At 40.3% G+C, this 24,929-nt stretch overlaps 1 protein-coding gene across 3 annotated transcripts in view; it reads right to left on the minus strand.

Moving 5' to 3' along the window:
• ETF1 (eukaryotic translation termination factor 1) overlaps positions 1-24,929 on the minus strand; it is a 32,454-nt gene that overhangs the window by 4,032 nt on the left and 3,493 nt on the right. The window contains exons 3-10 of one of the 3 annotated variants that reach the window (XM_077911868.1): positions 19,023-19,091; positions 8,142-8,317; positions 7,478-7,617; positions 4,327-4,465; positions 3,369-3,559; positions 1,851-1,980; positions 932-1,087; positions 508-572 (exon numbers count right to left, since the gene is read on the minus strand). In XM_077911868.1, coding sequence (XP_077767994.1) covers positions 508-572; positions 932-1,087; positions 1,851-1,980; positions 3,369-3,559; positions 4,327-4,465; positions 7,478-7,617; positions 8,142-8,317; positions 19,023-19,091 — 1,066 coding nt within the window. Of the gene's footprint in view, positions 1-507; positions 573-931; positions 1,088-1,850; positions 1,981-3,368; positions 3,560-4,326; positions 4,466-7,477; positions 7,618-8,141; positions 8,318-15,330; positions 15,354-19,022; positions 19,092-24,929 lie in introns of those variants that run through there. The other 2 variants (XM_077911870.1, XM_077911869.1) reach the window with 2 other exon arrangements.

Below are 24,929 nucleotides of genomic sequence, written 5' to 3' on the forward strand. Positions count from 1 at the left end.
TGCAGGAAGCCTGCTTCTCCCTCTGCCTGTCTTTGTGTCTCTCATGAATAAATAAATAAAATCTTAAAAAAAAAAAATGCTTAACTACTTTAAAAATCCCAAGCAACAGTAACTATGGCATAACCTCCTTTCTTAGAATCAGACTGGCATGTTGGAGAAAAGAGGTGACCACGTCCTGTTGCCCACCACTTCCCAAGTGCCAACAGTATGAAGTTCAGTTTCCTAAGGCAGATACTCTACACTGTCAGTGCTCTAACATGGATTTTTTTTTTTAAAGATTTTATTTATTTATTCATGAAAGACAGAGAGAGAGAGAGGCAGAGACATAGGCAGAGGGAGAGAAGCAGGCTCTCCACGAGAAGCCCGATGTGGGACTCGATCCCAGGACCCTAGGATCATGACCTGAGCCAAAGGCAGATGCTCAACCACTGAGTCACCCAGATGCCCCTCTAACATGGATTTATGTTTCCATGCATGTATCACCAAACTAGGAAAACAACCACATACCTCTTTGTCTGTGAAATGAGATTTATCCTTCTCTTGTTCTGGAGTTAGATAGAGAATTTTCTCTTCTGTAGTATTGGGGAAAAAAAGGTGTTAACCTGGTTCTCATATAGTAACAGATATAAGTCTCATGAGAAAAGTCAGGTTAGGTGAAAGGGATTCTGAACTCCCATAAACCTTCTTTTCATAAACATTAGTCCACATGCACTGAATGGCTAACAGGTACGCTGCTCCTACTATAAGTAAACACCAAAGACATTCAAGATTCTTGTTCTCAGGAAACCTAAGTCTTAAGCAGACATTTATCACTTCAAGCAAAACAATTTATGAAAAATGAAGCCACCTCTTCCAAATCGCCACCCAAGGTTTCCAGAACACAGAGGTCACTAAGAAATAGCAGTCTTATTTTATTTTCTAATTCACATACCTTCTGTGCCTTGGCAATGAAGAACATATCTCATTATATCCAGATTTTCATAGACTATTAGAATCTCTACAGCTCCCATTTCTAAAGCCTTTAGTGTATCTTCAACTCCAAAACAGTACTTGCCCGTGTCCTGGCTGATTTCATCAAAGTATCGTCCTGTGATTAGGGAGAGGTAAGTACATATGTTAAGGTTTCCTTTGTAGATACAGACTTTCTTGCTCAAAATCCGAGAGAGAGAGAGAGAGAGAGAGAGAGAGGAAAAAAAAAAAAAAAAAAAAAACCTTAAAAAATGAGTTATGTGCCAAAAGTCAGTGAAAAATTATTACTACTCTAGTCAAGACTCTAGAATTTGACTCAAGAGGTTAAGAGCTGGACCAAAAACACAACTGTTTGTAAAAATATGTGTGCTGTTAAATCAGAAACGAGGCCAAATAATGGCCAGATTAGTCTCTAATTAAGGGCCTCTATTTACCACTCTCTTACAAGGGATAATCTGCAAAATAAGACTGAAGTTTGGTTCCTGTTGCCAAACGGTAGAAATAGTAGAAATGTGAACCCATTTATTAGAACCCATGACTAAAAAAGATGGGTTCCACTGAAGAAATTTTTTTTTTAAAGATTTTATTTATTCATGAGAGAGAGAGAGGCAAAGACAAAGACAAAGGCAGAGGGAGAAGCAGGCTCCATGCAGGGAGACTGATATGGGACTCGATCCCGGGTCTCCAGGATCACACCCCAGGCTGAAGGAGGCACTAAACCACTGAGCCACCGGGCCTGCCCTGAAGAACTTTTTAATACAAATGCTAAATCTAACTTTTCCCTTTTCACCATCTTGTTACATACATAAAATCACGTACACACAAATATACAGATAAAAACATTTCAAAGAGGAAGTAAATAAATTGTATTTCACTGATACCTATTAATTTCTTCTCTTGAATGAATTTCACGTTGGAAAGGACTTCAGTAGATAACTCAATAGCTTGGTTGAATCCATTTTCGCCACCATAGGAAATATCAACTAATTTTAAAACTTTTGATTGCAACCTCTGACAAAGATATACATTAAAAAAAAAAAAAACAAAACAGCATCATTAGTACTTCAAAACTCTTTTACCAAGATCCACCATTTTTTTTTTAAAGATTTTATTTACTTATTCATGAGAGAGAGAGAGGCAGAAACATAGGCAGAGGGAGAAGCAGGCTCCATGCAGGGAGCCTGATGTGGGGACTCGATCCCAGGTCTCTAGGATTACACCCTGGGCTGAAGACGATGCTAAACTGCTGGGTCACTGGGGCTAACACCCACTTCTTCTTAATGGCATGCAAAGCTCAGCACTGTGAACACTTAAGTCTGAAAAGGGAGAATATAGGGTAAGAACCCAGTTTATTCAGGAGCAGATCTCCATGAGCAACACCGTCGAGGATAAAACTTCCCCAGCCAATTATTCATATACTCATTTAGACCTTTAAGAGGCCAACTCATTAATCATCAAGACTAAGTTTCTTTCTTTCTTTTTTTTTTTTTTAAGACTAAGTTTCTTGGTAAGGAAAAAGGAGACTGTTCCTGCCATCTAAGTTGGTAGCGTACACCACCATTTTGGTTGAGACTTCTATCATAATGCTGCTCCCTCTCCAGTAGAGCACCTTGGAAATGTGATTATGTCCCAGCCCATGTCATAAACCAAAGATATTTCTGGATCAAGTCAGCTAATCCGCTCTGTCATATTGCTAAGAGTTTTAATGCTTTATTTACCTCAACGAATAAATCAGAAAAATCAGCCCTTAGTTTCTTTGAAATCATACTTCATTTGGAGGCCAATTATCCACTATACTAGGAGCTGCCATAGGACCAGAATGATTCTATCTAAAATGGCTGGTTTTAAAAGAGAAAAAATACCGAGAAAAGTACAGGAGAATGTTTCTTCACTCCCTGCTCAGGAACATGATGTGGGGCTCGATCCCAGGACCTCAGGATCATGACCTGAGCTAACGGCAGATGCTTAACCGACTAAGCCACCCAGATACCCCTGGGGGAATGTTTTTTTTTCTTTCTTTTAAAAAAGATTTTATTATTTATTTTTTCATGAGAGACAGAGAAAGAGAGGCAGAGACACAGGCAGAGGGAGAAGCAGGCTCCCAGTGGGGAGCCCAATGTGGGACTCAATCCTACGACCCTGGAATCATGACCTGCGCCGGAGGCATACGCTTAACTACTGAGACACCCAGGCGTTCAGGGGGGCGGTGGGGGACGGTGTTTCTTAATAAACACCTTAATTCTGCCAATTAGAGCTAGGTTCTTTTTTCTTTGTTTTTTAGAGCTAGGTTTTTAAACACGAAATATATCATTTGAAAACCCAAAGAGATGCACGTGTTCCAGTACTCAAAAGACGCACTTACTACCGCCTAGCAATTAAAGCATCTACTTCTCACTTACCTGATCAAACATATCAGATTGACTTAGTTCAGTTTTAAAGTCCGCTGATCCAGCTAAAACAAGACCAGCCACATTCACTTTGTCCCCAGAAATAAACAGCTGTACAGCAGTCTCAGCTACTTTCCGAACATAGTTATGTCGCTTTTCCATTCTTAAACGAGCAAAACGCAAGGCTGATTGACCTCCTCTACCTTTGACACAAAAAGTGGGGGGAGAAAGGGCAATCATTAAAAAGCATAAAATAACTTGCTAAATAAAAACTAAGCAATCATGCTATTACCCAACAAAAGTACAAAGAGAAAAATTACTATTTCCTTAACTAAATGTTTGGCATAAACTGATAATAGTTACCCGCTTAAAACGTTTAATTATCTTATCAAAAGAAGGAGCCAGAGGCACCAAGGAGTCATGAGTCCTTTCATGATGTTTATCCTATCACCTGGATTTATTAAAAAAATATATATTAAAGTAATCTCTACCCCCAATTTGGGGCTTGAACTCAAAACTTGGAGATCAAGAGTTGCAAACTCAACCAAATGAGCCAGTCAGGCGCCCCTACAGGCTGACCCTTAAATAATAAAGGTTTGAATTAAACTGTGTGGGTTCACTTATATATGGATTTTTTCAATAAATACAATCTAGTTCTGTAAATATATTTTCTCTTCCATATGATTTTTAAAATATTTTTTCCTACTTTAAAAATATAGTAAAAAAAATAGTATAATATAACATTTATAATGTGTTAATTGATGGTTTATGTTAATGCTAAGGCTTCCCAGTAATAGTTTATTAGTAAAGTTTTTGGGTAGCCAAAAGTTACATGCCGATTTTCAACAAAAGCTATGTGTGTGTGGGGTCAGTGCCCCTCACTCCCATGTTGTTCAAGGGTCAACAGTACTATTTGTTTCTTTATTGCTAGACACAGATAAAATGGGCTTGTGTTCTCTTCTTGTGTTACCATGTTTCTTTGGGAGATCCACAGTGAACTTGTGCAAGACTTCTCTTGTGTTTCCTTGGAGTGTGCCAAAAAGTGCACCACTACCATCTATTACAATGAAGCCAAACTTGCTGTCATCTGAAAGTAGTGCTGTAAGAGCCTGAAAAGCAAACATAAGTACCACACAATAAATACCTAAGCTTTGCTAGGGTAAAGACAAAACCCAAAAGCAGGTATACTAGCCCTTTTACCCCACCCAGAATGGTATGAATACTTAGAGAAAAGCCATTTTATGGAATAATCTGGAATTCAGCTATAAATATGTAACCCATATGTACAATTCTGAACCAGCTGCAGGGGAAAAAAACCCAACAATATTGATGTGAAGCCTTTCAACAAACCTGACCTGGACACATGAATACAAACCCAAAAGAGATGGAGGATTCAGGTTCATTCTAGTCTTTGATTTAATTTAGAGTGATGGCAATTCATCAAACATAACAGTTAGAAGTCTAACCTAACAAAATAAGTCTAACCTCCAAAAGCTGACTTTCTGTAAAAGCCCAGCATCAACAGGCAGTATTCATCATAGCAAAGAGTATCTTGTAAATCAACTCTAGAGTAAGAGTATATGAGTAAAAAACCCGGAAACAAAGTCTATAAAAAGATCTAGTTTGGAAATTTTTCATTTAACTCCTATGTCTTGAGCCTCCTTAATGGTATCAGGATATAAAACTCAATCTTCTTTTAAAGGTATTATATAGCTAAATGATTTGGGTTTTATGGGGGAAAACCCTCCTTCTGGGTTAACATATAACTGTATCCCCATGGTTCTGCCTCCTGAAAGAGCAAATATTTAAACAGTCCTGGGCAAGAGTTTTCATGATGGGAGTCTACACCTGATAGATGACTAAATGCTAGATGCCAGGCTTTTCTGGAGCTAAGAAATATCCATTCCATTTTAACTAAGGAAGAAAATTTCTTTTAAGAATTGACCAGAAAGCAGATTAATCATTAAGGGTCAATCTTTATTTTTTTTAATTTAATTTTATTATTTTTTTAATTTAATTTTATTTTTTTTAAATTTTATTTATGATAGGCACACAGTGAGAGAGAGAGAGGCAGAGACACAGGCAGAGGGAGAAGCAGGCTCCATGCACCGGGAGCCCTACGTGGGATTCGATCCTGGGTCTCCAGGATCACGCCCTGGGCCAAAGGCAGGTGCTAAACCGCTGCGCCACCCAGGGATAAGGGTCAATCTTTAACCAAACCATGTCTGATCATTAGCATTAAGACATGAATGTTATACACATTATGTCACAGTGTTTGGTAGCTTAATTTAGGTTTTCAGGAATTCTCATTGGGGAATACTTATCCCTCATAAGAATGTATAATCAGGGCAGCCCGGATGGCTCAGTGGTTTAGCGCCACTTTTCAGCCTAGGGCGTGATCCTGGAGACCCAGGATTGAATCCTACATCGGGCTCCCTGCATGAAGCCTGCTTCTCCCTCTGCCTGTGTCTCTTGTGAATAAATAAAATCTTAAAAAAAAAAAATTGTATAATCATCCTGATTACACGGAACATAAATTGTGTTGTGCAGGTCACATTCATATGTACTTATCAATATATCAATTAAAAGCCAAAATAAACAGAGCTAACAAGATTAAACAGTACCTTGTAAGAGTTAAGGTTTAGAAATACTAATGAAGCTAGCTTAATAAGTTAAAGCTAAATAATATGCATACCAGGTAGCATTTAAATTAACAAGACTTAAAATCTGCTTTCATGAAACTAGATACAGGTAAATGGGACTAGATAAGAGCCTTCCCAATGAAGCTTTTCCCAGAAGGAGACTGACAAGATAGCCAAGAGAACAATCTCAACCATCTATGCAACAAACCAAGATTCAACTGGAACTGGACTTCCCGTCAAGTTAGCAGAAATCATCCATTGTAAACTGTGTCGACAAATGTCAGTTCTAATTCCACTGTAGAGGTTTTTCCCTAGGTCGATGAAAAGCAAAAGACTGAACTAGGAGCCAGCTGTGAATTCCTGATTGTTCTACTGTTGACTGATTTAGGTCACTCTAATGAGGCTTCCTTTCCACCCTTAAAATTTTATCTTATGGCAGCTCTGTCACTCAAAAGTTTTATTGGGGTGGGGGGGAAGCTCTTATAGTCCTAAAGATTTTATCATTTGTGAGCTGATAACTAAGGGTGCTAGAAATACAACCAAGTTCATGTGTGTATGTATACATACATACATACATATATATAAATATAAATATATATATACATATATATATATATAGAGAGAGAGAGAGAGAGAGAGATGGAGATCAGGTGGGCAGTTACATCTTTACCTCTAACTAGTTCTCCAAACCCAATTTAGCACTTTCCTCAAACATGCTAAATGCTTAGGTCATTAAGTGTGTCACAAAGTATTTTTACTTTTTGCTAATAGCCAGCCTTGTGGTACAATGACTTAGAATCAGTCTGACGATTCTCCAAAAGCTTAAACAATTACATTACCCAGAAACTCCATTCCTTTTTTTTTTCTTTAAAGATTTTATTTAAAAAAAAAAAAAAAAGATTTTATTTATTTATTCATGAGACACACACAGAGAGGAGAGAAAGAGAGAGAGGCAGAGACACAGACAGAGGGAGAACAGGCTCCATGCGGGGAGCCTGCTGTGGGACTGGATCCTAGGTCTCCAGGATCACGCCCGGGGCTGAAGGCGGCGCTAAACTGCTGAGCCACCAGGGCCGCCCAGAAATTCCATTCCTAAGCATACACCTGCCCCTCCTCCATGAAAACACACTGTCATGCAAAAATGTGTACATGTTCAGAGCAGCATTATTCCTAATAGCCAAACAGTGGAAATGACACAAATGCCCATCAAATCATGAACAGATACATAAAATGCAACAAATATCATTTCATAACAAAAAGAGATGAAGTACTGATGCTAAGTTAAAGAAACCAGTCACAAAAAGCTACCCACTGTATGAAATGCCCAACATAAGCGAATCTAGAGACAGTAAAGATCAGTCATAGCCTAGAGGTGAGAGGTCTTGAGAGGGTGGGAAAGAAGTGAGGATTGGTAATGACTTCTAATGGGTATGTGGTTTCTTTCTAGAATGATGAAAATTTTCTGTTTGAACTTCTTACCTCTGTATGGAATTTGTTGTCACACAAATACAATGACGTATTAATTGGTTTAAAAGGTTCAAAGTCAATGTTGACTTTCTTTTCCTTTCCTTCTTCTGTTACAATTGTACCACAGTAAACAACCAGGCCATTTGGAGGTACTGCAAAAAAACACAATTTCTCTACTTAAACCTGCAGCTAATTTTCCTCAATTAACAGAAAATATTCCAACAGTCTACTGTCCCTGGTCCTTTATTTTCAAATATTTTTTTAAAAATTTATTTTTAGTAATCTCTACACTCAATGCGAGGCTCAAACTTACAACCTGGAGATGAAGAACTGCATGCTCTACTGACTGAGCCAGCCAGATGCCCTATGTCCCTGGCTCCTTTAAAGCTTAATTTATATAAGGCAGAAATATTTGTCATCTTTCCTGCAGAATCCTTTCCCTAATTTTGAAAAATTCTGAAATGTTTTAAAAAGGAGGATTTATGTCTTTAATGAACTACTAAAGAAAACTTAAAAAAAAAAAAAAAAAAAGTTAAATTCCAAGGCCGAAGGGACATTGCTGATAGATGTCTGAAAAAAACAAAAACATTAGTAACCAAAGGCATCATGGCAGGATCACAGTGGAAAATATAACCAAGATAAAGTAGAGGAGGAAAATGATTAAGCTCTAGATTACCTTTGTTATAAAGTTTGAGTCTTTGTTGTACAGATGTAATGGCTCCCAGGACTGAAAGGCGGTTTACTCGTGACTTAATGTTAGATGCAGTTCCAAACTCATCTGCTAACATTTTTGCCACTCGTGAAATCTGGTCTTTGGGAGGAATGATCAATGATATCATGCTTGTGCCATTGCTGTGGAAGAAAGAATAACATTAGAGGTTCAAGTACCACATTAGTGAAGAGTTTAAATTCATGTTTATCATTGTTCAGAATATGGTAGGCACTCAATTATTTGTTTTATTTTATTTAAAGATTTTATTTATTTATTCATGAGAGACACGCAGAGAGAGGCAGAAAGGCAGAGGGAGAAGCGGGCTCCATGCAGGAAGTCCGATGTGGGACTTGATCCCAAAGACTCCAGGATCATGCCCTAAGTCAAAGCCAGATGCCCAACCACTGAGCCACCCAGGTGTCCCATGTTTGTTTATTTTTATTTATTTACTTTTAAAGATTTTTAATTTATTTGAGAGAGAGAGAGAGAGAGAGAGAGGGGCAGGCAGAGACAAGCAGAGAGAGAAGCAGGCTCCATGCAGGGAGCCCGAAGTGGGACTAGATCCTGGATCTCCAGGATCAGGCCCTGGGCTGCAGCTGGTGTTAAACCGCTGAGCCACCCAGGCTGTCGCCGTTTATTTTTATTTTATTTTATTTTTTTATTTTTATTTTTTAAAGATTTTATTTATTTATTCATGAGAGACACAGAGAGAGAGAGAGAGAGAGAGAGAGAGAGGCAGAGACACAGGCAGAGGGAGAAGCAGGCTCCATGCAGGGAGCCCGACGCAGGACTCGATCCCGGGTCTCCAGGATCACACCCTGGGCTGAAGGTGGCGCTAAACCGCTGAGCCACCAGGGCTGCCCCCCGTTTATTTTTAAATAAATATTTTATTTGCTAGAGAGAGAGTGTGTGTGTATACATGTGTGCGGACAAGCAGGGGGGAGGGGCAGAGGAGAAAGACAGGCAGACTCCCTGTTGAACCGGGAGCCTCATGCTGGGCTCAGTCCTAGGACCCTGAGACCATGACCTGAACTGAAGTCAGTCGCTTAACCAACTGAGCTCCCCAGATGCCCCCGTACTCAAGTATATGAATGAATTTTAGCTATGTAAAGAAAAAGACAGCCCTCTAAGAGATGCTTGGGAAACACCTCATTCTTCAAGGGTCAAGAGAGAAACATTCATTAGGGGGTGACAACAGGCTGGAATTTGACAGAGTCCATGGCAGAGGCCTAGAATCTTGTGGTTCTTCAGTGGGAGAAGCTGTCACAGGATGATGTAACCAGTTTTTACCAAGCCCAGATGAAATAACAAATGAATATTACCCTGTCTGCCCTTACCCCCTTTAAATTCCAGGCTCACTATGAATTTATAATCACTAATTTAGCACCCTAAGTAATCTGATAATGGGAGTGTCTTGGAATTCACACATATTCCCAATTAAGAAATCACACACATCTATGTGTATCTCTAAATGTGCTTTACATATTAATCACTTAAAAAAAATATTTTATTTACTTATTCATGGGAGAGACAGAGACACAGGCAGAGGGAGAAGCAGGCCACACACAGGAAGCCCGATGTGGGACTCGATCCTGGGACCCCAGGATCACGCCCTGGGCCAAAGGCAAGTGCTAAACCGCTGAGCCACCTAGGGATCCCCGTATTAATCACTTTTGATTTTGAGAAGATACACGCGCGCGCGTGCACACACACACACCATACACTAAGAACCTGGTCAATTCTGGGTGCTTAAACAAATTCAAGCTTTTTAAGCTTCCAGAATGAAAAATGAGGACCAAACTCTGAACTATGGAGGACAGACACTATTACCAAGGCCTTGCCACATGGATGGACCCTTAGGAGTAGCCACCTACTTCTAACTGATGCTGATGCCAATGACATCTTTTTTAGCTACGTTATCTGAAGGTACATTAAAAAGTTTTTTTTTATTTTTTATTAATTCACGTGAGACAGAGAGGGAGGCAGAGACATAGGCAGAGGGAGAAGCAGGCTCCATGCAGGGAGCCAGATGGGAGACTCAATCCCAGGACCCCAGGATCACGCACCGAGCCAAAGGCAGACGCTCAACCACTGAGCCACCGAGACGTCCCTTTTTTAGTTCCACTTTATTTTTTTTAAAGATTTTACTAAAATTAAAAACTTTTATGCTTTAAAGGACACCATCAGGAGTGCCTGGGTGGATCAGTGGTTAAGCATCTGTCTTTGGCTTAGGTTGTGAACCCAGGGTCCTGGGATCAAGCTCCCAGGCTGAGCCTGCTTTCTCCTTCTCTCCCTTGCTCGAGCTCTCACTATCTCAATCTCTTGCAAATAAATAAAATCTTAAAAAAAAAAAAAAAAAAAGATAAAGGACACCATCAAGAAAGTAAAAAGCCAACTCAGAATGGGAGACAATACTTGCTAATCATTTAAGGTTCAACAGTTAACCACATGATACAACCAATCCATCCATACCATCTGAGGTATATGCTCAAGAGAAATGAAAACAAATATGGGTATGGGGAACCTTCTTTCTGGGTTGATAAAAATGTTCTCAAATTAGATAGCGGTGATTGTTGCATAACTCTTAAGAAACCAGTATGCTGTGTCCTTTAAAAGGGGCCTAATTAAGAGGTTGACCAGCTGGCTCAGTCAGAAGAGAGTGCAACTCTTGATTTTGGGGTTGTGGGTTTGAGCCCTGCTGGGTACAGAGATTACTCAAATAAATAAATCTTTAAAACAACAAAAGCAGGAAAACCCCATCCTGCCCCTAAATGATGAGGGGAGTAATTAGAGGTGCCTGGCTGGCTCAGCTGGTGAAGCATGGGACTCTTGATCTCAGAGTTGTGAGTTTGGGCCCCATGTTCGGCATAGAGCTTATTTACTTTAAAAATAGATATTTAAAAAGGGAATAATTTTTACAGTATGTAAAACTGTGTATGAATAAGGCAGTTTATAAAAAAAAAAATCGGCAGCCCCAGTGGCTCAGCGGGAGTGTGATCCTGGAGACCCGGGATCCAGTCCCATGTCTGGCTCCCTGCGTGGAGCCTGCTTCTCCTTCTGCCTGTGTCTCTGCCTCTCTCTCTCTCATGAATAAATAAATAAAATCTTAAAAAAAAAAAAAAAAAATCTATAGGAAAGACTCAGAACAGGTTACTCCTTTTAAAATCTCTTGGACTTTTAACCTGACAGCTTACTAGAAAAGCCAAGGTTTCTCTGAGAAATGTTAATTTGTGTTTACTAAATTAACAATAAATTGTTATTTTTGTTAAAAAAACTAGGTCATCAGTATTATTAGGAAGAGTGGCAATATGAACAGAATCAACTCTGTAATACATATATATAGGAAGTTATGAGACCCATATCTAATAGCTGGCTTTCTTACAATAGCTACCTATAAATTGAACCAATTTATATTATATAATATACATAACTGTATTATATACAGTAAAACGAATTTCACAAATTTATTTTTCCTCAGTATTAGTGATAGAAAGGGACCTCATTTACAGAAGACCCTGCCCTTTCGAAGTTTCCTCCTAGTGGTAAATACCACAGGTTCTCTTGACAGGTTTTCTCTATAAGCAGACAGGCTGCCTATCTAGCCTTTCCAACTATCAAATAGTTACTCTCAGATTATCAGCTTTTTTTCTATCTCTGAAACTGGCACTGTTTCTGCTGAGGTTTCTATTCAAAACCCAGAAGGCATGTTCATAACTTCCGCAATACTTTCCTCAATGAACTACAAGTTGATCAATGACAGTACACAGTAAAGTATGCTATGTGCACTGCTGCCACCCCTCGGGTAGGGGAGCAAATATTCTAGCCAAACCAGACAATCAAGCCGTCTTACAGAAGAGCAGCTTCACTTGGCATTACAAACACAATCAAAATGACCACAAAGCAAAGATGCTTCAAAACAACCCTTTGTGGGCGCCTGGGTGGCCCAATTGCTTAAGCATCTGCATCTGGCTCAGGTTATGATCCCAAGGTCCTGGGATGGAGCCCCACATTGGGCTCCCTGCTTGTGGGGAGGGGCGGGGGGCTTGCTTCTCAGTCATCCCCCCCCGCTTGTGCTTCCCACTCTCAAATAAATAAATAAATAAATAAATAAATAAATAAATAAATAAATAAATAAATAAATATCTATCTTAAGAAACCAAACCAAAACAATCCTTTGCTCATGTGCAAACACACATTAAGTCAGGTTTATCACTCTCTTAAATGTTTTTCATATCAATTTTCTCAGTACAACTACAAAAAGAAACTTTTAAAAATATTTTATTTATTTAGGGACACCTGGGTGGCTCAGTGGTTTAGTGCCTGCCTTCGGTTCAGGGCCTGATCCTGGGGTCCGGGGACTGAGTCTCACATTGGACTTCCTGCATGGAGCCTGCTTCTCCCTCTGCCTGGGTCTTTATTTATTCATGAGAGACAGAGAGAGAGAGAGAGAGGCAGAGACACAGGCATGGGAGCCTGATACGGGACTCGATCCCAGGACTCCAGGATCAGGCCCTGGGCCGAAGGCAGGCACTAAACCACTGAGCCATCCAGGTGTCTCAAGAAACTTTTTCTAAAGGAGGACAAAGTGTCTAGAAATAAAAATTTCTACGTACTGATCTACCTGTGGCCATGTTCCAGTTTCTGAACTAGATGGAAAAAGAATTCCCAAATGAAACAAAATTGGTACCTTGTATTAAAAAAAAAGAAAAAAAAAAGCTTTTACAGTGAATCTGTTGGATCCTATTTTTATTTTTAAAGCAACCAACTGTAACAAACTGCTATTCTTCCAATATTTATCTTGCTAGGTTTCCTTCCCTTTCCCTTTCCTTTCCTTTCTTTCTTTCTTTCAAGATTTTATTTATTTATTCATGAGAAACACACACAGAGAGAGAGAGAGAGAGAGAGAGAGAGAGAGAGGCAGAGACACAGGCAGGAAGCCTGATGCGGGACTCAATCCCGGGTCTCCAGGATCACACTCTGGGCTGGAGGTGGCGCTAAACCGCTGAGCCACCTGGGCTGCCCTCTGGCTAGGTTTCTAAGAAGGAAATTTCCAAAGAGCCTTTCTGATAATTTCTTATGACGTTATGTCAAACTCTACAGATCAAGGAGGAGATGAGGTGTTTCCTCTGGGAGGGCGTGGAAACATTAGGCAGGTAAATTTAACTTCAAATATGGCCTTTTATTGTAGCTACCACCTACCTGTCTCTACACAGGAGCCTGTCAATTTATGCACATGCACAATATGAAAATATAGAAGATGGGGAAAAAAGACATATTTTAATACCGACTTTTACTAGCTTGTGCTAGTTTTTAGATTAATAATTCTCAAGAGAGCATATTTCTCTACCCTATAAGCTCTTGGAAATCTTTACAGAGTAAGAGTTATTTCTCAAAAGGGCTCAGTTTTTAAAAGCTTACGTGCTCTGATTTACAGAGTAGTTTCCTAGGAGATGGAACTAGCAAAGAGGCAATCAGTAGGGAATGGAATGAGAAGGGGCTCCAAGGATAGCAGGGGTGAAGCTCACTCAGCTCAGGAAGCAAACAGGCACCAAACCCCAAAGGATGAAAAGTTTGACGCTAAAGAGGATGTTGGGACAAATTCACTGAGTTAACTCAAAATGCCTGAAGGAAATCCTTAAAGCAAGATAATCATGCAGAGGACAAAGCAATGACCTTAAGATAAGCAGCTATTTACTTTCCACTGCAGATAGGTTAAGCAGATAAGCATTCATTAAGCAACTTCACTGTATAGCACCAGAGCTGGACAACCAACTTTACACTTACATCCATGTAACATTCTAGAGAGTACAAAGTAGTGAAGATTCCCGAGGAATAGGTTTCTACTTAACTAATTCAGAAATGTAGCTTGCAAAAAAAAAAAATCGTCGTATTTCTGCCAAGTTGCTCAATCTCAAGCACCACCTGAAAGTTAGTTTTGGCTTCTTACTCCTTTGGATTTTGATTAACACTCAAAAAAGTACCTTTCACTAGTTTCCGTGAAACTATCCTATGTGGGATGGTGGTGGTGGAAACAAACACCTAAAGTTTTTATTTTATTAATTTTTAAAAAAATTTTATTTATTCATGAGAGACACACACACTGTGAGAGAGAGAGAGAGAGAGAGAGAGAGAGAGGGGGGCGCAGAGACACAGGCAGAGGGAGAAGCAGGCTCCATGCAGGGAGCCCGATGTGGGACTCGATCCCAACTCCAGTCACGCCCTGAGCCGAAGGCAGAGGCAGACGTTCAACCACTGGGGCACCCAGGTGACCCCACCTTTTAAAGTTCCTCTTTATTAAAGGCTACTTTATAATACCTGGTTTTTTGTTGTTGTTGTTGTTGTTTTTGTATATTGGCTTTAAGAGAAATAAAGTTTTTCCAGTAAAGCTTCCAAACAAAATAAGCACTCATTTACCCCCAAGGCAAGCCAATCAAAGCTGTTAGACCAGTTTGTGTAAACACCAAAATAAAATCAAGGAAGTTGAATATTTTATTTTAAAGCAACCCAAGCAACCCACAGGGAAGAAGAAGTAAACCTTTCACCAAGGAGTTGCTGGACACATCTGCAACATATCCTTTTAAAATTTTAATAGAAAAAAAAAAATTTTAATAGGTTTTCATCTGTTCTGCTTTGTCACTATATCCTTTACCAAAAATCAAAAGGCTCTCATTCAAGAGTCAGTGAATTATGCAGCACAGCAATGATTCACATGCAGGTTGTAAAGACTGGGCAAAGCAAGACAAAGCATTTAACAATGTGGTACATAAGGCTTTTTGGGGCCTCTGCTCTTAGATTCCTTCTTGTTCTCACCATATTTGGGGCACTTTCCCTTATCAAAGAAGGGTTTATCAATGCTTCCAGAGGACTAACTTCTGAGCAACAAAATAGCTGGGAGACAGAAGGAAGTAGTTGTAAATAGACTAAATGCAGACAGTAAATAAAGCCAGACAGAACTCCGGAAGGAAGAGAATTTAAATAAAGAGCTGACAGCTCTTCCTTCCTTCAGTCTCACACCGCTGAAGGAAAAGTTTCCCTTCCTGATGTGGGAAGTTACGATAGTGCCACCAGTTATTCATCCAAGGTTTCCTGAACCCTGAGCAATATGGACAGGGCAGCATTGATAAAGTCACTCTATGGGCCAGGTCTGAAATACCTGTAAGGTAGAAAAAGCAAGGTGAGCAGAGCAGAGCCTGTACTCCGGGGTGTGTAGAACTTCAGGTATCACAGAGTTGCAGACTTTGGATTCAAGGTACCTTCTGACAAAAGACAGGCAAAGACAATCTAGGCACTCTGACTTGTATAAGTTTTATCAAGTTCATCAATGATGCTCAACACTTTAGAAAGGTAGCTGGAAAAAAAAAAAAAAACTGTGGTTCATGCAAGGCTGTCTACTGAACTATTTGCACTTCAGTGCAAGTTTTCCTTGGGAAAACTTTCTAAAAGAGCAAAACAAAAAAATAATTCTCATACACAAAAAGATCTCCCCTTCCTGGGCAGCCCCAGTGGCGCAGCGGTTTAGCGCCGCCTGCAGCCCAGGGCGTGATCCTGGAGACCCTGGATCGAGTCCCACGTCGGGCTCTCTGCGTGGAGCCTGCTTCTCCCTCTGCCTGTGTCTCTGCCTCTCTCTCTCTCTGTGTCTCTATGAATAAATAAATAAAATCTTAAAAAAAAAAAAAAAAGACTGATTCAAATACAATCATATCAATTCTGATGTGTAATAGGGCTGAGAATCACTGGGTCTGGCTTGCTTTCTGCAACTTGAAGCAGAATTTCTTGGCCAGCTGAAGCCAGGGATTCTAGGACTCTGTCCCCAACTAGAGAAGACAAACTCAGAAAGCCACCAGCTGGAGGTAAGCAGATGTCATTTGGCCTAGCAGCAGTACAACCACAATGAACTGTCCAACTTTTCCCTGACAGAACACCCACTACCCCCAAATGCCCTGCCCACCCATCTCATCACCCCAACTTAACAGAATTACTTTCAGTTTAGGACCAGGTAGTAGACTGCCTACTATACTCTGTAGTTGGGATTTAGAGTGTGTGTTCCCCAAGGAGCTATCATATCAATGTTTGATGACTGGGATTGTGCCTAGGAGATGAGTAGCCAAAGCTTCCCACCATCCTTTTTTAAGCTCAAAAAAGCTCAACTTAAATCTTATTCAAATCATTTTTGGGAATCGCTAAGCTAGCCACATTATATGGATCATCGGGTATAAAGCAACGAGTTCCTCTCTAATTTCTACTGCCTTTGTCCATATGTTGTTTTTTTAAGATTTTATTTATTTATATGAGAGAGAGCTAGAGCAAGCATGAGCAGGGGGAGGAGGAGAGGGAGAGGAGCAGACTCCTTACTGAGTGCAGAGACCGCAGGTCAGGAGCCAAAGTTAGATGCCTGACCGACTAAGTCACCTAGGCATCATCCCCTGTCCATATTCTTTATTCACCATGGGATTTCTATTTTTCTTTTACCAAACATGCAAAACTAAGTTTATTATTTATTTTTTTAAGATTTTATTTATTGATTGATGAGAGACACACAGAGAGAGAAAGAGGTAGAAGCAGGCTCCATGCAGGGAGCCTGATGTGGGACTCGATCCCAGGACTCCAGGATCACGCCCCTGGCTGAAGGTGGCGCTAGACCGCTGATCTACTGGGGCTGCCCGCAAAACTAAGTTTAACTTTGAAACTGTAGATATCTTTTTGATATGGGCCTAATACAGAAACAATGTGGGAGGTTGGTTAGGAGTATGGATTTTTGTTTTATTTTTTATTTTTATTTTTAATTTTTTTTAAATTTTTATTTATTTATGATAGTCACAGAGAGAGAGAGAGAGGCAGAGACAGGCAGAGGGAGGAGCAGGCTCCATGCACCGGGAGCCCAACGTGGGATTCGATCCCGGGTCTCCAGGATCGCGCCCTGGGCCAAAGGCAGGGGCTAAACCGCTGCGCCACTCAGGGATCCCGTGTTTTATTTTTTTAGATTTTATTTATTTATTCATGAGAGATACAGAGATAGAGAGAGGCAGAGACACAGGTAGAGGCAGAAGCAGGCTCCATGCAGGGAGCCGACATGGGACTCAATCCCGGGACTCCAGGATCACGCCCTGGGCTGAAGGCAGCGCTAAACCGCTGAACCATCCAGGCTGCCTGGATTTTTGTTTTTTTAAATAAGATTTAAAAAATTTTAAGTAATCTCTACACCCAACATGGAGTTCGAACCCATGATCATGACATCAAGAGTCACATGCTCTTCTGACTGAGCCAGCCAGGCACCCCAGGAGCACAGATTTATAAAATCAGATTTGGGTTCATGTCATGTATTATCTACATAACCTACAGCAACTTACATAAATCTCTTTGGGCCTGAGTTTCTACTTTCTTCACAAGGTCATGAGGATTCTGTAATATATGTCAAGTGCTTAGCGTGGATAACAAATATTAAGGGCTCACTAAAAGGTAACTACATGGAATTCTAGCTCCTTGTACCCTATCCCTCTGTTCTTTAATAGTATAGTCAGAAAGAATTAACATCACAGCAGAGGGAGGGGGGAAGCACGTTAGATGGTGTGGTAAGTCTTACTAGAGTCTAAGTCCAGAGATAAAAGGGGACTTGGTAGTAGGTGGTAATTACCTTTCTTGGATTACAGGTCTTACCAAATCTTCCAATAGAACAAATAACCAAACCAAAAATGCAGTTCAAGATAATATGGCAAGAACACTAGTTACAAAATGGTTTTGTAACTTATCATAAGAAATACAGAAATCCATTTCCCTCTGAAACTTTAAGTAACTTTATCGTACAGCTGTGGCATGGGTTTTCATTATTGTGACATAATCCAGAGTCAGTCACCACTTGTCTGGTTATCAGTCACTTCAAAGATCTGAACCCATTTTCTCTTCCACCAAGTATCAAAAAGTGAAATAACGTGTTGCTTACACTAGGTCTACATAACCTTAAGGGCACAAAAATTTTAGAACATGAATTTGATGAATACAGTTAATTCCTAACATCAGAAATAAGATCTTCTCTACATAGTCTCTTCTAAGCAAACACCAGAGATTTATTCTAAACTACCATACAAAATACCAATTAAAATTTTGCTAGTCTTTGGAGAGGAACTAACACTCCCCAAGAAATGACTGTCTCAGCTTTACCTTTGCCAAACCCTTCAAACCATTGTTAGTCCTTAATATAACAAAACTAATACTTCCAAAGTGTCTTCTTTTGTTCACCCTCAACTTGATGCCCTGCCCCATCATCTCTTATGCTGGTTGGAGGTGGATGGGGCCGTCTTTTATGAAGAGCTTGCAGAATATCAAACTAGGAGGGAGGATTCTGTTACTGTTCAAAAGGCTAGACAGTTACCTGAAATTGATTTATGCAATTGACCTTAGGGGTCAGATGCCATTACCAGATGGGACAAGGTCCAAGATCTGAACATACTGAGACATTAAAGCAGCCTCTGTCATAAAGAGTAACTCACATGTCCCAGCAAAAATTTCCAGCACAAAGTTTACAAAGGTTCATTTTCATACTTTACCTTCAACAACATTAGGATTAGTCATCCAAAACAAAAATGTATATATCTGGTGTATTACTTTTTCTACAATTTATAGGCATTTACTTGGTCTCAGAAAAACTATAGGGGCACCTGGGTGGCTCAGTCAGTTAAGCATCCAACTCTTGATTTCAGCTCAAGTCATGATCTCAGGGTTGTGAGATCAAGCTCCACATCTGAACTGGGTGTACAGCCTGCCTAAGATTCTTTTTCTCCCTCTGCCCTTTGCTCCAAAAAATTTTTAAAAATACATATAAAAAAATTATAACAACTTCACAAAGCTCACCTAGTGGAATGTTCCACCAGGAAGCAGCAGCTGGAAACTTTCTCTAGCATTCTTTCATCAAGGCAAAGCCTAGAGATATCAATCACAACCAGCATTAGTGATCAGCGTTCTACATGGGACCTTATAAATGAGACAATTTACCTGATATTTATCACAATGCAAGTACTTTTCAAATAAAACAAAAGCCACTGCCTTCCTGTTACTGTTCTTTCTAATACACAAAATGAGCTTCTGGAGAAGGATTTCAAAGCAAGTTATTTCCCTCACCAGTGATGCTCATTAAGAGTATGTTTGGTACCCACGTTCTTCCTTGGGTAGATTTGCAAAAAGCATGCCTGTTTTCCTTTTATCTTTGTTTCTGGGTCTCAGCACACCTGCTCCCTCTAGTAAATGCAAATCTCCTTGGATAAGAGTCCTTTCAGAAGGGAATGGGAGATGTTTTTACTTAGCAGAAAAAACACTAATCAAAGAGCAAGGCAGTATGGTATAACAGGATTACAGGCTCTGAAATCAGAAAAGTAGGAACAGAAAATCTAACATTGCCCCTTATGTAAGGTTATGATATCATGAAAGCTACTTAATCTCTATATTTCAATTTCTTCATCCATGAAATGGTCATAGTTTCCTCAAAAAGCTGTTATGAGTCAAAATGTATGCTATTCAACTCATCTTCAGAAAACTAGTTTTATAACTTCATTAAAACATATCCCAGTCCTGAACCTCTAACCTTGTCTTTCCTGAGGCTGCTCCTTGCTTAAGTGAAGTCATCAAGGCCAGAAGATGCCAGAGAATGGGGTAGCCAAAAAGGGAAGAAAACGCTTTTTCAGTAAAAAGCTAAAGATATCCAGAGGGTAATTGGGTGATGGGCATTAAGGAAGGCCCTTAAAAAAAAAAAAAAAAAAAAAAAAGAGGAAGGCCCTTAATCACATCATGATGTGATGAGCATGGGTGTTATACTGCATGTTGGCAAACTGAAGTTAAAAAAAAAAAAAAAAATCCAGAGGTATTAAGGAATTCATGTTTGGGAATCAGCACATTTTCATTACTTGCAAACTAAAGTTTATTTAGGTTGAAAGGCAAACTGTTGGGATTGTCTTCAGCTATGTCATGCCAACTTTATGAACAAGGCACACATGCACAAATGCTCTGCGCTATTTCAATACCCCGACAGCTCACCAACCATCAACCAACACAAAGCTCTTGGATCTAATTTTAGGCTAACTGGCTTTCAATCAAGAATGAATTTCAATTTCAATTTCAAAGCTGCAGATCAGTTACAGCTCCACTCCACCACTGTATCAAAGATACTGTATCAGCCAAATAACACTTCCCTAGGTAACATTCTAAAACGCTACTTGCCACCCCTAGGAAATCTGCCTGAATAGTTATACAATGTCTTGTTTTTTTGACAATGTCCAATACCTTGCTCAAGACCCTATTCATCTGCTTACACCATGTCCCACTTCAACATTTACTGTGTTGTTCTGTATTTACTAACATGGATCTGGAAATGATTCATATCAATCCAGGGTTGTGTGAGACCATGTTCTCATTGTATCACACGTTTCTTCCAAATGTCCTGTGTCCAACTTATAGAAGATATTTGATGAAGCTTCTAAGCTGACTGGTTAGTAGTTAAAATGCATTTATGGGCTTCTTTTTCATATACTTAGATGTGAGTTTGAGGAAAAATCTAATTTAAAGGCCCCAAATACAGCAGGGAAAAGACAATCTTTTGTTTTGACTGGGATCATTCTCCTAAAGGGGACCTTAGAGGATATCAAATAAAATGAGAAAACAAAGGAGCATATGCCCAATATTCCTGAGTTATCTGCATGACAAGAAGTTATCAGGCATCTGAAAATGGAAAGATAGTGACAAAAGACAAAGCATAAACTGGATGAAAACTTCATGTCTGAAAATTACTGTTAAGAGATACAGAACAGGGCAGCCTGGGTAGGTCAGCGGTTTAAGCGCCTGCCTTCCACCCAGGGCGTGATCCTGGAGTCCTGGGATTGAGTCCCACATCAGGCTCCCTGCATGGAGCCTGCTCCTCCCTCTGCCTGTGTCTCTGCCTCTCTCTCTGTGTCTACCATGAATGAATAAATAAAATCTTAAAAAAAATAAAAAAAGATACAGAACTTGGAGGGTTTAAAAAAAAAAAAGAACAATGCAAACTTATAAAGCATCCATTAACATACAAATTAAGTAGATAAAAGAGAAAGGGCTGGATCACAGAAAATGTGATCAGTGTATAATGTATAAGAATGAAATCTGTTTTCATCTTTGCATCTATGAGAATGATAATAAATAAAATCTTAAAAATAAAATGAAAGTTAACAGATAACATCCTCTAGGTGCCTGGGTGGCTCAGTTGGTTAAGTGTCTGCCTTTGGCTGGGGTTGTGGTCCTGAGGTCCTGCAATAGAGCCCCTCATAATGCTTCCTGCTCACTGGCGGGGGGGGGGGGGGGGGGGGGGGTCCTGCTTCTTCCTCCCCCTCTGCCCCTCCTCCCCACTTGTGTTCTCAAAAACAAACAAAACAAAACAAAACCTGTCTGTTCAGAAAGTGACAAAAATATGAAAAAATGGATGTTTCCATCTTAACAGACAGCAGACAGGGTTTAAAGTGTGTCCAGTGGTATAAGATAAAGCTGCTATCAAAGGGAACCTTCATGTTCTTTGAGGAAAGTACCCACAAGAAACCTTTTTTTAAAAGATTTTATTTATTCATCACACACACACACACACACACAGGCAGAGGGAGAAGCAGGCTCCATGGAGGGAACCTGACGTGGGACTGGATCCTCTGTCTCCAGGATCACACCCCAGGCTGAAGGCGGCGCTAAACCACGGAGCCACCCGGGCTGCCCAAGAAACCTAATTTCCAACCTGTTGGAAAGGAGAGGAGAGCCTTGAACCCCTATAATCACTTCTCCTCCTCATTAAGATAAGAGACATCTATAGAATGTAGCCTATGAGAAGGTTTTATTCTGAGATTGCTAGAGAATTCACTGGACTCTGAAGAAATTTCTGCTCTTCACCTTCTCAGTTAGACAGTTCCAGCAGTGGGTCTAAGGAAAAGAGGCACATTTCTCCTGAATCTTCAAATACGATTTAAGGCCATTCAGCCCTGCTGCCAAACTTATTTAAGTTTTCTCACAACAGAGGCAGAAACAGGTAGAGGGAGAAGCAGGCTTCACGCAGGGAGCCCGACATGGGACTCGATCCCAGGTTTCCAGGATCACGCCCCGGGCTGAAAGTGGCGCAAAACCACTGAGCCACCTGGGCTGCCCAGGTGAATGTTCTATTAAACAATAATTTTGGGATCCCTGGGTGGCTCAGCGCCTGCCTTTGGCCTGGGGTGTGATCCTGGAGTCTCTGGATTGAGTCCCGTGTTGGGCTCCCTGCATGGAGCCTGCTTCTTCCTCTGCCTGTGTCTCTGCCTCTCTCTCTCTAATGAATAAATAAAAAAATCTTAAAAAAAAAAAAAATCAACAATAATTTTCACTTGGAGTAGGTATTCAAACACATTTAATATAAAACCATATTAATAGCCTGTCCATCTTATTTGTCTCTATGGTTAAAATAAGCCCATTCATCTCACAAAATTACTTTTTTAAAAATTAGACTCAACACCAGGGCATGGAGCCTTATAAAAGGGCTTGAACTCATGACCCTTAGATTAAGAGTTGGATGCTTAACCAACTGAGCCACCCAGGAGCCTCTCACAAAATTACTTTTAATCCAACACAATGTGAAAAATTCTGTATAGATTTTAAAAAATGGCTATGTGCTATAAGAAATGTATTTGGTCTTTGTCCACAGCTTTTTTTTTTTTTTTAAGATTTTATTTATTTATTCATGAGAGACACACACAGAGAGAGGAAGAGACAGGCAGAGGGGGAAGCAGGCCCCATGCAGGGAGCCTGATGTGGGACTTGATCACGGGTCCCAGGACCACGTCCTGGACTGAAGGCAGGCGCCAAACCGTTGAGCCACCCAGGGATCCCCTGTACATAGCTTTTGACAAAGCTTCTAAAGCCCTTAAAATGTTCTGGGTGATGGGTTTTGCTATTCATAAGGAATATCTATGGAGTACACCTGAGTTTATGATAATAAAGTGACTTAAGGGTGGGGCCACTGGGATCACCAGGAAGACCACCTAACTGAGGGCTGGAACTTTCAGCTCCATCCACAGATCTCTGAGAAAGGTCTGGTGTGGAAGGAGAGTCTGCAGATTAAGTTTTACAAACTCGTAAGTAAGATTTAGTGAACTTCTAGGTTGGTAAACCCAGGCAGTATGCCCCAGTTCCACAGCAACAGAAGTTCTTGTACTCAGATGCTTCTGACCCTCACCCTATATAATCTTCATTTGTATTCTTTATAAAACCAGTCAATGTGGGGGCACCTGGATGGGTCAGTGATTGAGCCTCTGCCTTTGGCTCAAGTCGTGATCCCAGGGTCCTGGGATTGAGTCCTGCACCAGACTCCCCACAGGGAGCCTGCTTCTCCCTCTGCTTATGTCTCTGTCTCTCATGAATAAATAAAATCTTAAAACAAAACAAACAACCCTCCCCCCAGTCAACGTAATAAAGTGTTTCCCTAAGTTCTGTGAGCCACTCTAGCAAATTATTAAATCCCCAATTTAATGCCCATAGGTCAGAAATAGGGGAGGCCCAGACTTACCATAAAAGGGGGCAGTCTTGTGGGACTGAGCACTTAACGGGACAGATGCTAACTTTATGTAGTGCCAGAATTAAACTGGAGGACACCCAGCTGTTATCCGCTAAGAACTGGAAAAATGCTTAATGTGGGGGAACCCCCTTTGCCCCATCTGTTATCAGAACTACTTAGAGGAGAAAAGAAGCTATGTATTTCAGGAGAGGAAAAGCAGTCAGTAAGCTAGGTTGTTTCTATTTCCTTCAAAGTCAAAGTACCTACAAATTGCTTCTAACTAAACAGTAAGATTTTAAAATGCCCAAGACCACCACAGAAGACCCAAATAAAGTCTACAAACTGGGCAGATCTTAAAACATGGGTTATCTAAGATTATTTCTGAAATATACAAGGTTCCTTGGTCAAGTTAAGTAAAAAAACATTCGAACACTCACAGATGCAACTTAGCCCAAATTATCCTTGTCTGTCACATTTACCACTGCTCTTAACTAGAACAGGCTCTGGCAATGATTTTATTACATGAAAATTATAAATCTCCCAGCCTTATATTTGGAGCTACTTCTTGCTGGTTCAGAAAACATTAGCAGGAAAAAAAACACCAAAATTTCCCACCCATCTTTCTTTTAAGATATATTCACCTGCTTTAGTTCCTTATCCAAAATATCCACAACCACAGTTCCATTCACGTGGCTCTAGTTCCAGTTCTGGCTTATGTACACATTTGTCCTCATTCAGCCAACGGTGAAGAATGTACCAGGAGCAATCACAAACCAGGAAGAACTTCCACTAAACCTTAAGTGGGATTTATGTATACCAAAAGTAGTGGCAGGTTATTTTATTAACATACAACCTAACATTCTATTAGACTCACATGAGACTAAATAGGTATGTTCCACAAACCGAAATTTAAGTTATACGTGTAATACTTCTTTCAACTCAGAAAATTAAGTATGAGGAGGGCTACAAAAGCCTCCACCAAGTTCCCTATTTTAGCCATTTTGGCTCTTACGAATGCTCTTCCAAAGACATGACAACATTACGATAGTCTGTTATACGCGCCTGGGTGGCTCAGTTGGCTGAGCACCAGACTTGTGGTTTCTGCTCAGGTCCTGATCTCAGGGTTGAGATCTAGCTGAGCCCATTGTGGACTCTGCTCAGTGGGGAGTTTGCTTCTCTCTCTCTCTGCCACCTCCTCCCCCAACCCATGCTCTCTTTCTAAATAAATACAA

This window comes from Canis aureus, chromosome 10 (assembly GCF_053574225.1).
Source record: "Canis aureus isolate CA01 chromosome 10, VMU_Caureus_v.1.0, whole genome shotgun sequence".
Taxonomy (NCBI): domain Eukaryota; kingdom Metazoa; phylum Chordata; class Mammalia; order Carnivora; family Canidae; genus Canis; species Canis aureus.